Raw genomic sequence first — 17,270 nt, 5'->3', positions numbered from 1 at the left:
ACCCAATACATAATGTATCTTGGACTATCAAAGCCTTGTTCTTCAAGCAAGTCCAGGATCATATTCACTGAAGATCCTTCGAGCACTAAAATAATGAAAAAGACCATGTAGCATTACCATATTTCTGCTCCCTTCGGTCTTGGCAATCAATATTGAGGTATCGAACAAGTATGTAAGATACGCTTAGAACCTGAATAACGTATCATGGCCACAGGACCTCAGCCAAAACGATGAGCCTTCGAACAGGGACCACCATGGCCGTTAGCGTTGAGAAAGTATTGTTTGAGTACCCAATATTTTGTATTCAATCTAGCCTATGATTTTCAAGTGTCTTTGCGCTTAAAAACTCTAGCTATTCTGTTGAAGACGAAATGTAACTTTCCTGACTACAATCATGTGGCACTACATTTCTTGAAGATATAATGGGCGTCTGTACAATGGAGAGCGATAGCGAAAACGAGTCGCATGATGAAATCGAGATCGAGCAGGAAGCCGATGGAGATAACACGGGCGCCGATGATGACAGAATTGATGAGGAAGCCGATCCCGAACCTGGGACGAGCGAACAAGGACGTGCTACAGAGCCTAAGGGCTCTGCTCTTCCAATCCTACGCCCAGAAACTGTTCAAGCATCGGTATATGACATCGTACCTACAATGTACGTAAAATCCCCACTTTGACATTGTGCATGATGGAACATTTGCATTCGAAGACGATACATAAACGGGCAGGGCCAAGACCGATCGCTAAAACCCTTTCACGTACAGAGCAGCGCCACAAAGCACATCCATAAATGCGGTGACCTCTACACCTGACCTGCGCTTCGTCTTCTCTGGAGGCTCGGACGGATACATTAGAAAGTTCAATTGGGTCGAGACTGCAAACGGTAAGTCTATGTTGACTGTCGCCCAAAGGCATCCTTTCGTAGACAGTGTGACAAAAGCTGGAGTACTTACTAGCTACTGGGAGAATGCGGACCCTTCAACCGGTAAGCGCTCCAACGCATGAGTTGCACATCTCTAACGCATGTCATACTCTTAAGAATCAGTGTCGGCGGTGTATTGCTTAGCCGTACAGCGGGAAGCCTTGTGGCTACTTTCTGGATTGGAAGGTGGTGGCATAAACCTTCAGGCTGTGAGACATGACGAGGGAAAGCGAATAGCTTTGCTACGTGGCCATACCTCTGCCATTTCTGCCCTGAATTTAGCTACAGACGAGCAATCTTGCCTGTCTGGGAGCTGGGATAAAACTGTGCTCGATTGGGATTTGAACACTGGGAAGACTATACGTTCTTTTGATCGAAGTACCGGTCAGATTTCAGCCTTAGAGAGACGTCCCTTCTCTAGCTTGCCTGTGCCCCAAGTGTCAGGAAACATGCAGGAATCGGGCTTTGACGAGTTGTCAAACAACGCGAGTAAGCCCCGAGCTAATAGTGTCAATGTAGAAGGCAGTGTGAAGGATGAAGCCGTAGATGCAGAAAAATCCCCTGCGGACTCGCTCTTCGACGCAGACGCAGACTCTTTGTTCGGTAACGATGATAATGTTGGAGGGTCTGGTGTACCTTTTGATGACGACGACAATGATTTTTCTCGTGCCATCGCCAGTGACCTACAAGAGCGCCAGCAAGTCGAAATACTCGAAGGCCAAGGTGAAAATATCAAGGAAGAGTCACTCAACTCCGTTCCCACTCAGAACGGCGAGCCCATCCTGATAAACGGCACTGCAGCTAACCAGGAGTCTTTGTATGGACACGAAACCTTACTTGAAGCCTCGCAACATCTGGGATCTGAGCTGCCCACGGACGGACTTCCACATGCTGAACAAACCGTCAAGCCTGAGGAGCTAAGTGTAACACCTGCCCCTGCAGAAATCTCAATAGACGCGGAAACTACATTTCTTGCTGCGTCATTCGATGGTAGTCTTCGGATTTGGGATAAACGACAGCAAGTACCAGTAGCCACAATGATGCCCCACAACGTTCCACCTTGGTGTATGGGTGCTTGTTTTTCGTCTGACGGTAACTTCATTTATGCAGGGCGGAGGAATAGTAGCGTGGATGAATACAGTCTGCACATGGGACTTCAACGACCGAGCAGGAATTTCAAGCTTCCAAATAATAGTGGACCTGTGAGCGCCGTTAGAGCTATGCCAAACGGTCGTCATCTCATATGGTAAGGAGACCCTCTGATTCGCCGAGCAGTTATTGACTTATAGAAGTGCATCTTATGATATTCTCCGGCTTTTTGATCTACGGGAACAGCCAATCTTCAAACACGCTTCGAAGCCATACCTAATCATACCTGGTCATCGGACCGGCGTTGTATCGCAATTATTCATTGATTCAAGTTGCCAATACCTTCTTTCCTGTGGTGGCAACAGAGGCTGGGAAGGGAGTAGTTCCGAGGTTCTACTAGGCTATGAAATCGGAGTGACTATATAATAACACTAATGGACCTCTCACGGGGCTTTCTGGGTAAGGTTGTCTCCAAGCAAGAAGTCTGCAGCGAAGTCAGGCCTCAGTATTTGGAGAACACCAGTTGAAAGGCGACTAGTAGATTTGGATAGCGGATGTTTGTCAGACTCCGTTGGCTAGAACGAAACATGCTGCCGGTCGCCTTCTTGCATTTTGGGCAACGTGCGGAGCTATTGCCATAACTCCTTTAGAGTGCATACATCTAATGAAATTTTCATAGGATATCGACTTCGTTGGACATATGATCAGACGAATTTTTTCGATGCGAGGCTACACTTGATAACAGCCGCTGTGTGGTAACGTGCCTTAGCGCGACCTATTTCTCGGGTGGTACGACACAATGCTACTAAGTGTCATCACCAAGCGATAGTGAGATTGCCACCGTAACCCCGCGACACAGCAATAGCCCTCGTTCACATTGCTTAAAAAGTTTTCAGTACTTTGTTCGCGACTGAACAACTGATTGCCGAAGCATTAACTATGCCTGAATACATGGGGTTGAACGTCAACGTTGTTGTTGAGGATGAAGAACTGAAGGAGTGGGGGACACAATATCTGAACAAGAGTAGGAAGGTCTCGTCTTACGTGGAATCGAGAACAGACCAGAAGTTCCATATTTCGATCCAGCCACAAGTACCAGTAAGTTACTTCTAATCCTATGGGATCAATGGCCCCCTTAGCGAGGGCAGTATGTCGAGCATAGAAAGATGGTTTCTGGAGCGACGTTTCGGGGACGAATGTTCCAAGGCTATTTTTCGGTTTTGAAGGGCATCACTAACTCTGATTCCGTAAAGTGGAGAGAGACACGCGAAGACATTCACACTGCCTCCGAGCCTTCAAAGCAGACCTCTAGACCAAGCAATAGTCGCAGGGAGTACTCGCCTCCTTGCCACCCTTTACTTGGACAATCGCAAAGTACCAGCAAAACGCAGTGTCGTCTATCTGGATGAAGGACACCCGGATGCGAACGAAGGTTGCAAAGTTTGCATCAAATCCCGTTGGATAAAAACTGCTAGTGGTGCTTTCAAAGAGCATAGCTGGGTTTTCAAGGAACGTTCAGTAGATGCTCTTTTAGGAATCGTAGATTTAGACTTGAATGAGGACACTCTGCGGAATGAAAGCGACGAGGATGTACTCACCAAGGCTCTGGAAGCAGCAGCATCACTGGATACCCACCTTGAAACTTCGAAAGCCTCTGGCAAAGTAGGGCAGATCGTTGTTGAGTTTTCGAGAGTGAGTTCTCGTTTCAAGGTTTTAGCAAATCACCTGCTTTTATACCATCAGCCTTTTCGATTCGTTGCACTGTCCTTGATAACGGGAGATTTCCTCATGGAAAAGCATGCTGACCCCTTTGAGCTCAGGTTACCTTAGGTTCCTCCTATGTAGACACCCTGCATCGTTCACACTATGATTACAATGGGTAAGTCGGCTGCTGTTCAGGTCTTTGACGCTATCTGGGATGCAATGTGACTCCTATATTAGCTTCCACCTTTTACTTCTGCCCTACTTTGCAATTGCATCGGCCTTGACACATCTCGATCAGCAGTGCTAAATTCTGAGTCATTCTAGGGCTGGAGAAGTCGACCCGTCTCGAGATAACCGGGACATTGTCCATACTGCTGGTTTGGTGACCAATAATATAGAAAGTCGCCATCTTTCTCGCGTCGTCGACGTGCACCCCTATGCACGTGACGATGGCCCCTTTGCTACATTCCAGTTCTTTTACAGAACAAAGGAACAATTGGCAAAATATGGCTTCCCTGGACTCAGTGGCCTAACACCTACCTCTCGGCAATCTCAAAAATTAGATTCTAGGCTTATAGATTTCGTGCCTCTAAGCTTCAGCCAACACAAGCCACTCACATTAGCAAAAGCGGTCCAGTCCTTCGAAGCAAGTATTGCCAATAACTCTCTCCTAAAAGGCAGCCAACCAGAATCAACGCTCAAACCTGAGTGTCGTGAATTCCAAAATACGTCGCTGAAGACTGATTCAGAGCAAATTGACACACGCAAGCCAGGAAAGGAACTTGGTCAAATGGAGAGGGACAGAGAAAAGCCTCAAGAGCCTAACAGCAATGTACGAGCTACACAAAAGACACCAGACCAGACCTTCAGCCATTACATTACACAATCAACTGAAGAGGAAAAGGAGTTGAGCCTAGCAAGTGCGAAGATATCCTCGCCTTGGAAGACCAATCCAACCTCACAGAGTGAATCCTCACGGGTCTCCCCACAAGATCATCCAAATAACCAACCCTCTTTTCAGAATCTTCCTAATTCGACCACCTTTCGGGATTCTCAGCCTGATATGGAATACCAGGATAAGGCAAGCGAAGACAATACTGTGCCGTGTACAGACTTCGATGCAGATGAAATTGATGCCACGGATTACCCCGCGAACCCAGAAGAAGCGGAAGAGACTTACACACATATACGCAACCGATTGCAGAATGTCGTACTTGGCAAGAGGAACCGCGACAAGAGCGAAAATGGCGGCAACATAGACCAATCGTTGCAAGATGCAGCAATTTCGAAGCTAAGCGATGTCAGCCAGCTACCGGGTGCTAGTGCGATCAAAGGCAGCGACGGAGGAGGTGAGGCCGCCGAGAAACGCGTCAAAACTGGTGAGGTGATGGATAACGTGAGAGAAAGCAACGCCTCTTAAGACGACAGACAGAAATGAGTCATGAATGGGCACGATGAGAGAGAACGAAGATTTTGAAAAGACTGCCTTTTGTCAAGCATTCTCCATGCCGGCCTCCTTTCAAAAGCGCTCTCACGTCCGTGTGTAAAGCTATTGCGTGTGTGTATCATAAGTCAAAATCTAATGCTGCCAAGCCTAGCAGTCTAACTTAGAGTCTTCTCGATCTCCTGCACCACGGCCTTGATCCTCGGCTCCTTGAGCTTCTTTGCTATCCGTTCAAGTGCTGGCAAAACACCATAGATATTCTTCGCCGCCATCTGCACCTCCTCCCCTAACTCCAGCAGCGTGCCCAGTGCCACCAGAGTTCGGTAGACAGCCTCTGAATCGGGAGTCGCCACCACGATTTTCGTCAGCTCATCGAGCAGTGGCAAGGCCCTCTCCACGGACGTAGATGCAGCTCCAGCGGACGCACGCGTGAATAGCACGGCATAATTCATGTACAGTGTGGTGATAGCAATCGATAGATTGCGGTTACTGCTTGAGACATACCTCTTCACTGCGTTATGAATTGACTCAAACTTCTTGTCGACTAAGGCTTGGCCTGCGGGAGTCTCGAAGAGGTTGCCGAATGCTCGAACGGTGAGCATGATGTTATTCTCTCGATCTCTGTCCTCAAAGCCGGACTCCAATAACACGGTAACGATATCGTTCGGTTCTAAGGAGGGGATGCCACGGAAGGGCTGGTTGCTGCGAGAAGGCGGATGAGGTCGAAGGCTGGAAGCCGCAAAGCGGGTGGCCAGCGAGTCAAGATTCGAACGACGATCTGGATTGCCGGAGCCAGACCTTGATCCGAGGGCTTGCCAGAGGCGAGCGCTGCTTCTAATGACTTCGTAGTAGCGTCAAGAGACTGTAGCGAAGCCTGGTCTAACGAATACTCTGATCGTTCTTCGGCAAGTTGTCCGTTGAATTCTGTGATCTTTTTGAGAATTATTCGTAGATTGGCAGTGGTTATAGATAAGAATTTCGTTTGTGGTAGCAGCTTAGGCCTCTCCACAGGCGTTTGAAATTGAGCGGATTCGGCATCACCGGGCCTGTACCTTGACTCTGAACCCCACGGATCTGCGCCAGTTGGTACACTCGCCTGCCCAAGGGCAGCTCCTTGTGTGTTGGTGGTTATAAAGTTAGCGACTTGATCTAGATATGTTATTGGAAGCTCATTGTCTTGTATGAACTTGGTGGCTGCTTCATACGGATTTTGAGAGAGGTTGTAGGGTAGTTTTAAGGGCGGTTTGCCATCTTCTATGTCAACATCGAAAACATAATCATAATCTTTGCCTCCATGGCTGGTCTTCTTGCCGCTACTTCCAGCTGAGTCGACAACAGTCCCGATCATGACCCACGACTGGGCTCCTTGAGACCATTGATAAGCGCTCACATTCCCATTAGCTTCTCGAATCATCTGCACCTGGCCCTCCTTAGTGCCAGACTTTTGCTGCAAGAACTCTGGGCTTGGGTATTGCTCATTGTCGTTTTCCTCCATTTGCTGCCTCGGTATGGACGATGATTTAACGGTGTCTTCGAAAGCCTTAATATCTTCGGCGGCGGCCTGCCTCTCCTCTGCTCTCGAAAAAACGCGGACTATCCGGTCACTAGCACCACTCACTATGTCACCGTTCTCTGAAGACGCAGCAACACCCCAGACTGATATTGCAGGATGGGTGATGGTTTGTATGCAGTCACGATTCCTCCATACTCTGACTGTTCGATCTTCCCCCGAGCTAACAAGTTCCCCACTTGGCAAACATACGAGTGAATACACAAAGCTCTCATGTCCATGTAGCTGTCCGATTTCCTTACCATTAAGCTTCCAGAGTCTGATGATTGCATCGTTGCCGGTGGAAGCAAAGTCAGCCCCCGAATAGTGGCTGGAAGGCGTCCGGCATAGTGCTCTCACTACGTCCGTGCTTCCCTTGACGTCGCTGTACTTCTTACCACTAGGATCAAAGACACGTATGACGCGATCGGCACAGCCAGTAATAATCGTCTTTTTGTCATACGCCAAAACCGTCCAGACGCTTCCAGTATGACCCTCCAGGACGGCCTCACAGTCCCAGCTTTTGATGCTCCAGACTCTTGCTGTACCATCCCAACTACCGCTGATAATGAAGTTCCCATCCACAGAAACGTCTAGAGCACATACATTGTGGGCATGGCCCAACAAGAGTCTTTCAGCGTTTTCTTCAGGGCCTCTCCCTGGCGGCCTGACATCTATAACTGCTTCCTTACCGCCTGTGACCACAAGACCCTGAGGATGATCTGTGCTGGGGGGAATGAACGTTATTGTATTGACAAAAGACTGGGCTTGGCATATGATGGAAGAATCTTTATTTGAGGTCGTTGGTTTCCATTGCCGCACGGTGGCATCTCTTGAAGCGGACAGTACCATCCCTGTGGAGGGAAATATGACACCACGGACCTGCTACTATTAGACTATTTTCTACTGATGCAGCATACTCACATCGTCGTCATGGCCTCGCAAGGAAGCAGCAAGCTTGTACTCTCCCATCGGGACTCTTGTGATTTCTTTAGTAGAAGATTATTTGATGAATCGCGGAGTATATGATGAGTATGAACTTGTTGAACACGAACAGGTTGATGTTGTTATGGCAGATGTTTGATGGTGAGTGTGTTGACTAAGGGTATTGAGAACGTAAGCTGTGGATGACTAGCACAAGATTTCTTTCGACATTCATATTTGTCAGGCTACATAGTGGGCAGCTTATGGAGGAATTGCTTGTCTGGAAAGGCTTTCGCCATGCAGCATGGTACTATCACCACCAAAGATTCTTACAGCACAGACCTAGGACGGCGTGCTTCCCTTCTCTGGCGTTGAGCCTTCATGCCCACCAAGTGACGAGGTTCAGAGCCTCACGGGACGAGAGCCAATCAAAGAGAGAACCGTTGCGCTACCGGGGAGCCGCACGTGAGAAGCTTGATATGCCAAGCTTTACGGCCTCCCGTCTAGCCTCGCGGCTGTCTTCTTGGATCCACGGCTCTCGACCTCCCCTCCATCCTCATCCTTGCACCATCCGGGCTTGTTTTCGTTGGCGCTTTTGCTCTTGTAGCTTTGACATCCTTGGCCCCTCTTGTCACCATCTTTCATAGACCATAGTCCGCAAGGACATAATACCTTGACGATTTATGACCACATCTCAGAGGGCACTCCTTTCATATTTCAATATCAAATTATAACATCTTTCGGTAACTGTCCTGATTGTGCTGCATCTATCAAATGAACCCAGTCGACATCCCTATTTGCTAATCGCTGAGACCCACCGCCAATAATGAATCTGGGTACACTTCCGACCTGGCCTCAAGCTAAAGCTCGTGTACATTAGCTATACTAATTCTTGACAGAGCCCGCCAAAACCCACCCTCTCACTTGCCACGGGCACTCTCGACCTGTGACGCATCTTCACTTCTCCAACGTGGTGGACGAGAACCAATATTACTTGTTAAGCTCTTGCAAAGGTTCTAGTTGCGCTACACTTCCGCACCGCCTCTGCTAATACTCAATGGCAGATGGCAATCCCATGCTTCGAGATGGTACCACTGGCGACTGGTGAGTAAGCAGTCTGTTCATGTTGGATTTCTTGCTGAAAGGCCAAGGATTGGCACTTTCCTTGGTCATAAAGGGGCCTGCTGGCAAGGCCGCCTCTCGTCCGACGGCAATCTAGCAGCGACTGCTTCTGCTGATTTTACTGCGTAAGTAGCGTGATGAAATGGCACTACAAGGAATCCCGTTGACAAATATTCTTTGTTACAGGAAAGTTTGGGACACCCAGACGGGAGAATGTCTCCATACTTTTCAACATCCCCACATCGTCCGGGCCATAGCACTTCCGCATCATCCTAATCCTCAAGTCCTGGCGACGGGAGGTTTTGACAAGAAACTCATGCTCTATGAGATCGCGAATAGTCGTGCGAGCAGCAGCTCTTCATCCCCAGAACATTCAACTTTCAACAAAGCGCAGAATGCTCAGAAATCGACGCCTGCCGGCTACGAGATTGGTGCTGAGTCTCACCAAGGGGCTATTAAGAGTGTTCACTGGGCACAAGACAGTAACACTCTTATCACTGCGTGTGAAGACAAGTACATTCGATGGTTTGATGTACGAACACGAATCCCTATTACTTCTGTGCGGCTCGATGGTGCTCTGGGAAGCTGCGAGCTCAGCAACACCTTGTCTACCTTGTCGGTTGCTGCTGGCAATACAGCCTACTTCTTCAGTGGTAGCACACCAGGTCAATTGCTCCAGTCCGTGACTCAGCCTACAGATATTGTTTCCGTGGCGGTTCACGAAGGTGAAAGAAAATATGCCACAGGAAGCAATCAAGACACATGGATTCGAGTATGGGACCTTGATGCAGGACCCGCACAAACTGAACTTGATACGTGGAAAGGTCACCACGGTCCGATCTGGAGTTTGGAGTTCAGCCCAGACGGCAAGGCTTGCGCAAGTGGGAGCGAGGATGGGACGGTGAAACTCTGGAAGTTCTGTGAGGGACCGCACGGACTGTGGAAGTTAGGTTGAAGACCACTTCTTTACACTGCCGTTGGTTGTCACTTTTTGATGTCAGCATGACTTTAGGAACTAGACCCATGTATGCATGTTGCTGAGGTATATGGAGTGGTTTGGAATGATACCCCTATGTGTTGCTTGCTTTCCGAGTCAACAATTACACTGATTTCTTAAAGTCTCATATTCGTCACCCTGACTTGAATGTCTAAATGAACAAGGACCTCGCTTTGCCTGTTGAAGCTGCTGATAGAGACTAATGCGAGGATCTTCCAGGGATAAAAGCAGCGTGTAAGGCAAAATGTGATATTAATCCCCCAGCAGGTATCTCCTTCTCCCCCAATCAAGCACAATATCACAAATTTCTCAGTCAGTGTGCTATGGAGGAAAGGTCCGTACGTAAGGCGCGCACCACAACAAAGAGGGATGTCGCAGCGTAGGAAAGACCCGGTGAAAATCAGACTTAAATTGTCGACCTTTGCGCAACCAAGGCCTTTGAACAAGCAACAAACCCCCACATCTTGACCTTCCCTTGTTCCAGTGGATTTCGGAGTGGGCACCGATTAATATCCTGCAGTAGATGCTGATGGTTCAAGCTCCTGCGACGTGGCCCATAGATATTCAAAAGAGCATAAAGCAGGTTTCCCTAGCAAATGTTATTGCTCCAAGACCACCATGCTCAATGATATATCAGCACGTGTTCACTCCCCCAAACGTGTCTGAGGGACTCTAAGCTCTAGCCTCTCAGGCTGCTGCATGCGACTCTGCCGAAAAAGTTACAGTGGAAGTTATCCACTTGAGCTGCTGGATATGGGGTTGCTACTGAGTTTGAACCGGCCGATTAATTCGCCATTCGCCAGTCTCGCTGTTCTCCAATCCAAGACTTACAGCTTTGTTGCATCCATGTCAGTATAATTTCGAGCAACGATGAAGATAGAAGGCGAATGAACGAACCCACAGAGTTTAGAAGCGCGTCACACAGAGCTCAAATGAAACATGAGAGAAGGTTTATCCTGGATTGAGCAAGGGGAAGTTGATGGATGCTTATAAGTATGTCGATCTCATCTTACGGTGCCTCCTTTTCGCTTTACTTTTGACTTCAGATCAAGTGATCATGTCAATATCTTCATCCTCCGGTACAGCTATTGATTGAATAGCTTGAGCCTTACCATTCTGCTCGGATGCTGTGTTTTCTTTCTTCTTTTCCCAATAGTCTTCCATCTCCCTATCCAACTCCTCTTGGGTCTTCCTTGGTCGTCCTCCAACCAGTTGACGCCCTTCACCATCTACTTTGGGTTTTCCTCTTCCCCTTCTTGCAGGGCTTCTCCCTCTTCCTGGTGGGCTTCTCCTTCTCCTTGGTGGACTTCGAGACCTGCTCCTCCTCCGCCCTCCAGATCTCTCACCGGGGACGTAGCGATCAACACCGTCTGGAGGTGGTTTAGCGACATTACTTCTTCTGGGTAGATCAGGACTACGACTGCGATTCCTCCCATCTGGGCGACGACCGTTGGGTTTCTCAATTCGATCGAAGAGGCTTCGACCTGGTCTTGTAGCTGTATCGAAAGGATTGCGAGAGGCGACAGTATCTCGTCCGCGATGAAATTCAGTTGCGGGGGCGGTGGGTAGTAGGGTAAGCCGAATTGGCTGCCCGGCAGCATTCGCGCCATCGAATTCACGAATCGCCCGATTGGCAGCACCAATAGAATCATAGCTCACATATGCTGTTCCGGTGGAGCGTCCAGCGCGGTCATATACGAGGGAGAGGGACGTGATAGGTGCAATACGGGTGAACAGATCCTGTCAAGAGATCAGGTCAGACTACAGCTGTATCACAGAGACTTGTGACAGCTAACCTCCAAATCATCTTCGGTAAGATCGTAATGTAGGTTATCAACCCTGAGGCGACTATCGGAAATGGTTCTGCAAACGTCGTTACGAAGGCTTCTTTCATTGTAGAGCTCGAGAATTTTACCTCTGCGATTCGGAAGGGCTACGTCCACGACGTGTATTTTGAGGTCCATCATAGTGAGGTACCCGAGCTGCACAGCTGTTAGGCTACCAGATAAACAAGTTGAGGAGTAAAAATAGCACGCACCATGCGGGTCGTCTTCGTACTTGTCATGGACCCAGTCGCTTGGACAATATCAGTCTACGCTCAGCACGCGCTTTAGTATGATCCACTCACGCATTGATATCTGTAGCATCTGACCGACTATTCCACTATGGAGGCAGCGGACGAGGACGTTAGCATATCGAGTTTCCACGTAGGCTTTGTAGCCTGTCCACAGTGCGAGAGTCAAGCCTGAGCCCTTGAACGTCGCCGCGAGCTCTCAAAGGCGATTTTCAAGGAAGGAGGTAAAAGAACCTTTGGCCGCTTGGTGAGCATTTTTGTCAATGAAGAAGCTTTGGAGCTCTCTACATGATTCGACGGGGCTGAGCAATACCTTTCTATTGTCGTTGCGACCTCGATCAACTCCCCTTCGGCCTCTGTGACCGCCTCTGTGACCGCTTCTCTGAGGGGGGCGAGATTAGCAGGTTGCGCCGTCGCGTTGCATTCCAGCGATCTACCTGTCTGTCTGCGATCACATCGTCAAGTGGACGATCCATGTTCGGTCAACGCAACACCTGCAAGGGCACGGGTGTTATATTGGTCGTTTCTGAAAGGAGAATGACACTTGTTTGGAGAGTTTCGAGTTTTAGCGCTTCATGCCTACGCAGAAATGAAAATCCAAATCATTTATGGCACGTTTCCGAACGGACTTCATGCCTTCTCAATTCTAGTGTCTTCCTCTTGTAATTACATGAAACACATTCGCTATGTACAGTCTTGGCCTTGACACTGTCAATGTTGAGCTGAGTGGCATACGGACTATCCTTTACAGTGGCAACGAGTGTTCCAGTCCCAAAATATCATCTATAAGCATAGGGAAAGGGCTGTGAAAGACCGAGGACCTATCGCTAACTTGAACGGCCGCTAGGAAGTGTCCCTCCGTCCTTCGTACCAGATAAACGTTGGTTTTGGGTAATGGTTTGCGCCGCCGACTGAGAAAACCTTGATGGTGCCTGTGGAGGCATGTTGGGCGTTGCGTCTTCGTCGTAATGATCCAGTACGTAGTCGTCGCTTTGCAAACCACCTGGGTCGGCACCATAATCATCGGTAGCTTGAGGATCATACCGCTGCTTCTGGTTGGCTTGCTGATGTTGAGGAGCGTTGGCTGTACTCTTCGAATTCTTGTTCCCCCTCTTTCCCTTCCTGCCCTTCATCTTTGCCTTCTCAAGTAAGCGTCGTTTTTCTGCTAGCCGTCTCCGCTCACGGCGGTCCTTCACCTCGTACTGTCGGAGAAGAGCCTCGGGTGGACCGCCGAAAATAGCTTCATACTCGCAGTATTCACATATCCACACATCCTCCTCCTTGGGCGGATGATGATAATTGTTGTAATTCTGCCTCAATTGACGATCTCTTGCCGCCATTGTATATTGCTTTGATAGCGGTCGACGAGGCTTTGGAGCTTTAGCTGTCTGTGAGCTCCCTCCTCGTGCCTGGGCCGCTTCATTGCCGATTCCAGAGTTGGTTTGAGACGCGTGTTGCATAGCGCCCTGTTCATATGCCCCATCAACGCCATTTGCAAGGCCTTCTGGGTACGCGCCTGGAGTCGAAGGGTAGCCGTACCCAGGCCACACCATGTCGTTAGTAGAATCAGATTCGCATGTAAACGTAAATTGAGTCTTGCCCTGAGAATGCGCCCTAGTGGACTGCTGGCTGAGAGGGCTGAGATTCTCTTGTTCCGCATTCCCAATTGGTAAAGTCGCAGCATTCGCAATGGCAGCGGAGATAATGCCTTGATCAGTATCAGCTGTAGGCAAAGCCTCTACATCCAGATCAGCACGATTAGGAGGGGCCTGGGGGAAATCTACCTTTGGCAAGGGAATCTTCAGCGTTTGGTGGACCGCGTCTGGCGTTGTTCGACCCATTGAACGAAACACCCAAAGGACTGCGAGTGCTTCGTCTCCTTCCACCAATTTTGCTGTAGCGGCCCCTTCCAGCACCAGACACGTTTGCTCCCGGTTTAGTTGGCAATGCAGAGCTCCCAGACCCGTAGTAGTGACCAATGCCAGAATCTGAGTCCGTATGAGAAGCATCGATGTCTCTCGTAGGAGTGATACCCATCGAAGCCATTTCTGCGGAAAGAGACGAGTGATGGCCCCCATTTGCCGGGATCTTCCTCTTCTTCTTATTATTTGTATTTTCAAAAGAATCATAACCGTCCACTGAATCAGCGGAGGAAGCTATCGATTGGGATGCATTTTGCTTGCTGTGCCGGGACGAATCATTCCTTGGCTTCACATGGCTACTCCATGCGGGCGCCGTACCCAATGAGGGAGGCCACAAGAGCTGCTCCTTTCTTCCGTCCGTGGCGCGCTCCAATCCCTCCGCTCCATGCTCCAATCGAGCTCGGAGGTGAGTCTGCACCTTTTGGTCGTCATCAATGCTATCGGAAGCTTGTGCTTCCAAGGATGAGCTCTGCGAGGTCGACCGGCCATTTTGGGTAGATGCCTCAAAATATGGGATCTGGAATAATTTTTCTGTAGGTTCAGACGGCGACGAATGCAAGATCGATTCGGCTAATTCAGGGGAAATCTTTGATCGTATACGTCGTCTAGGCAGTGGTCGAATGGGCCGATCAGGGAAGGTTGTGGACGCAGCATCCGAGTAATGTAATTCTAAGGGTGACGGGGGCGAGTATGGCCGTTGAGAAATCTCCATGTCGGGCGCTATGCAAGTATGTGCGGTGGAAATGAAGGTTGGGTGACTGTAGCTCTGTGATATAGGACTGCACACAACATCAACACAGTAAGTCACTGAAGGATAGCAGGCGAGCTAGAGTTGGGGCGTCAGGGTTCTGGTTCAGGGAGGTGCTTCGAATTTGAGAAAACACCTACCTATCTATGACGAGGGATTTGTAATATTCGTGAGCTACATTTGAAGGTGTATCGAGTCAATCCCCGACAACACAATTTGGGCAGTTGGGGAAGGGGCTATCTGAAAACGTCGTCAATATTTTGTTATGTTCCTGGATTGTACCTACCCTGACCGAACTCTCTCATCAGTCTGGACTGCCGCTAGACCTTTTCTTCTCGCTCATGCCTACAGCACTAATGGTAACACCGCTAGCCCCCTTTAGCCGTAAAGCTGATCCATGATCTTTTAGCGTGGTAACAATACCCCTCACGCCAGGCCCACCGCGCCCCCCAGTCCTTACATATCTGTTAGGCACATCAGCAATGTAATCTATAGCGCTAAGAAATTCACGTTATTTTCCTGCTCGAGACCCGCTTCGCCCACCTCCTCCAAGCTCTCTCGTCCAGCCCATGTACAACCATGACGTTTCCCTCTGATCATCAGAAGTAATGATTATAGCTTGAAGATTTTTACAAAAGCTTTCAATCACCTCTAACCCCTGTTCCTCAACCCCAGTTGCTATCGCTGTATTACAGCTGAGTTCACTACGAGACACATCCTAACACCATTTCCCTGGGATTCTTCAATGTACAGATCTTTCTTGACGTGTGCGACGGCTTGTAACATGCCTGCCATCTTATAGCCTCGTACTGGCAGTAATTTTTCAACATGTCACTTCGCCGCTCGGCGCGGGCTCCTACCACTCAGCCAGCTCCCAATGCCCGACGAAACACTAACTCATCCACATCATCTGTTTCTTCTGGTCAACCTGATCGCAAACCACGCTCCCAGCCTAAATCTGGTTCTCCACTAAGCTCCGCAGCGGCTAGATCGCCGTCACCGGAAACACCACGTGCACTCGAGGACGCGCTCCCGCGACGGACAAGAAGCACACAGGATGACACTAGAGGAGAAGGAGCCGTTAAGGTGAAACGTAACGGGGAAGACAATGAAGAGGAAGAGGAGGAGGAGGAGGAGGATGAGGAAGAAGAGACTCGATGCATATGCGGCCACCAAGAATATCCTGGTTTGCCTGTTATTGATGCTGAAAATTCAAGAAGGAGGTCACAAGTTGACTCTGATCCAACTTCGGAGGACACCACGGGATGGTTCATCCAATGCGACGAATGTCAGGTGTGGCAACACGGAGGCTGTGTTGGAATCCTCGATGAAACGCAGAGCCCTGAGAAATACTTCTGTGAGCGGTGTCACAGAGACTTACACGAGATTGGCCAAGATCTTAATGGGTATGTACCAGTTCCCCTTTACGAAGCATTGCTAAGGGCCTTTCGAATTTCAGACGGAATTACTCTCGCTATCTTCCTGCAAACGGGTCTAACTCCAACTCCGCGTCACCAGAATTGAGGTCCAAAGACCACCCGAAACGGACGAGAGAGACCAAGCCAACTCGGACAGAATTAGAAAATTTAGCTAAAGGACGCCGTGCAACTATGAACAGCCGCGATTCTGCGTACGATGAAGCCGAACATTTACGGAGAGCCATTGAGGAAAGCAAGAAAGATAGTTTAGCAAAGACCAACGGTACGCGTAAGGGAAAGCGGGGCCGAAGCGAAAGTGAAGGGTAGATTTCAATGCATATTTTGGTCCTATGAATCTACTAACAAAGCCTTTCAGCCTTGAAGACAGCACGAAGCGAAGACGAACGGCCTCCGGCTCAACCTCTAGCCAAAGCAAACAGCGCCTTCCAGGAGATATCTCGGACGATGAAGCTGAAAAATTGGAGGCACTCAAAAGCATACGGGGCGCAACAGCTCGCAATCACCGCTCCAAAGAGGTCCGCGGAAAAGAAGCGGGACGCGAGAGGGAACGGACAGAGGGAAGTAAGGAGAAGCACTCTAACCAGAAGCGGAAGATTGACGGTGAGCATGCTTGATACCAACCTGTGGTTAACTAAGGAAGATCATAAAGCTGATCTCTTATAGATTCTGAATTATCACCAGAACCAATACCAAAGACTACTTCCTCAAAAGTCCCAGCGCAAAATGGCAGGGTATCTCACGCAGCGGTAGCGTCCAAATCACACAAAAAAGGTGGCCGCCCCCAGCTCGAAAGAGCCGACTTGGCCGCAACCAATACAGTAAAGATCGAGAACCACCTAAACAAACCACTCATTCTCCTCCCAGCAACAACTCACAGGACAGGGACATCTCCAACGGAAGCAATGGTGCGCATGGCAATGGCGCAGCCGAAAGCAATGGCCTCGGGAAGCCTTCTCGACCAAGGCATATGAATCCTAATCGCACAACTATGAACGACATGAAGCGACGCGTCGCTGGAATACTGGAGTATATCAGCCATATCCAGGTGCAAATGGCGAGCCTAGATGCCGCGAGGCCCAAGCTCAACCTTCCAAACAATCACCCGCCAGGTACTTCCGGACAACGTCGGGCTGGTGCTCGGGGAAAAGGTGAAGCCGTGGTCGGAGCTAACGAGCTTAAAGATATTGTAGAGTCACTCGACCAAGGCGACATCATGGACGGCGATGCCTACGAGAAGCTAAATGCACTTGGAATGATGGAAGTCTTGACGAAGCAACTGATGAAGTGGCAGCAACAGTTTGGGAAGTACGGAGAGAAATAGCGTGAATATGAC

The 17,270-nt window shown here is 49.3% G+C and overlaps 5 protein-coding genes across 5 annotated transcripts; 3 read left to right on the top strand and 2 right to left on the bottom strand.

The window, feature by feature from the left end:
* Nucleotides 1–422: 422 nt before the first annotated feature.
* KY384_000630 (uncharacterized protein) lies at nucleotides 423–5,138 on the top strand (the record flags this gene model as incomplete). The annotated part of the gene is made up of 7 exons (XM_044809166.1): nucleotides 423–658; nucleotides 768–988; nucleotides 1,049–2,171; nucleotides 2,911–3,112; nucleotides 3,287–3,706; nucleotides 3,835–3,893; nucleotides 4,043–5,138. The coding sequence occupies 7 exons, from the start codon at nucleotides 423–425 to the stop codon at nucleotides 5,136–5,138; spliced, it is 3,357 nt and encodes a 1,118-aa protein (XP_044665153.1).
* A 182-nt stretch (nucleotides 5,139–5,320) lies between these two features.
* Nucleotides 5,321–7,563, bottom strand: KY384_000629 (uncharacterized protein; the record flags this gene model as incomplete). The annotated part of the gene is made up of 2 exons (XM_044809165.1): nucleotides 5,321–5,940; nucleotides 5,961–7,563. The coding sequence occupies 2 exons, from the start codon at nucleotides 7,561–7,563 to the stop codon at nucleotides 5,321–5,323; spliced, it is 2,223 nt and encodes a 740-aa protein (XP_044665152.1).
* Nucleotides 7,564–8,692: 1,129 nt separating this feature from the next.
* On the top strand, nucleotides 8,693–9,712 carry KY384_000628 (uncharacterized protein; the record flags this gene model as incomplete). Its single annotated transcript, XM_044809164.1, has 3 exons — nucleotides 8,693–8,739; nucleotides 8,787–8,882; nucleotides 8,944–9,712. 3 exons carry the CDS (start codon nucleotides 8,693–8,695, stop codon nucleotides 9,710–9,712), a joined length of 912 nt encoding a protein of 303 aa, XP_044665151.1.
* A 1,089-nt stretch (nucleotides 9,713–10,801) lies between these two features.
* Nucleotides 10,802–14,462, bottom strand: KY384_000627 (uncharacterized protein; the record flags this gene model as incomplete). Its single annotated transcript, XM_044809163.1, has 6 exons — nucleotides 10,802–11,494; nucleotides 11,551–11,744; nucleotides 11,793–11,830; nucleotides 11,883–11,892; nucleotides 12,700–13,566; nucleotides 13,613–14,462. 6 exons carry the CDS (start codon nucleotides 14,460–14,462, stop codon nucleotides 10,802–10,804), a joined length of 2,652 nt encoding a protein of 883 aa, XP_044665150.1.
* An 864-nt stretch (nucleotides 14,463–15,326) lies between these two features.
* On the top strand, nucleotides 15,327–17,258 carry KY384_000626 (uncharacterized protein; the record flags this gene model as incomplete). The annotated part of the gene is made up of 4 exons (XM_044809162.1): nucleotides 15,327–15,904; nucleotides 15,958–16,239; nucleotides 16,293–16,537; nucleotides 16,633–17,258. 4 exons carry the CDS (start codon nucleotides 15,327–15,329, stop codon nucleotides 17,256–17,258), a joined length of 1,731 nt encoding a protein of 576 aa, XP_044665149.1.
* Between the last annotated feature and the right edge of the window lie 12 nt (nucleotides 17,259–17,270).

This window comes from Bacidia gigantensis (genome assembly GCF_019456465.1).
Source record: "Bacidia gigantensis strain McMullin 20006 chromosome Unknown contig_74, whole genome shotgun sequence".
Lineage (NCBI taxonomy): Eukaryota > Fungi > Ascomycota > Lecanoromycetes > Lecanorales > Ramalinaceae > Bacidia > Bacidia gigantensis.
Note: the sequence above shows the minus strand (reverse complement) of the source record. Positions and strands in the feature narration are given on the sequence as shown.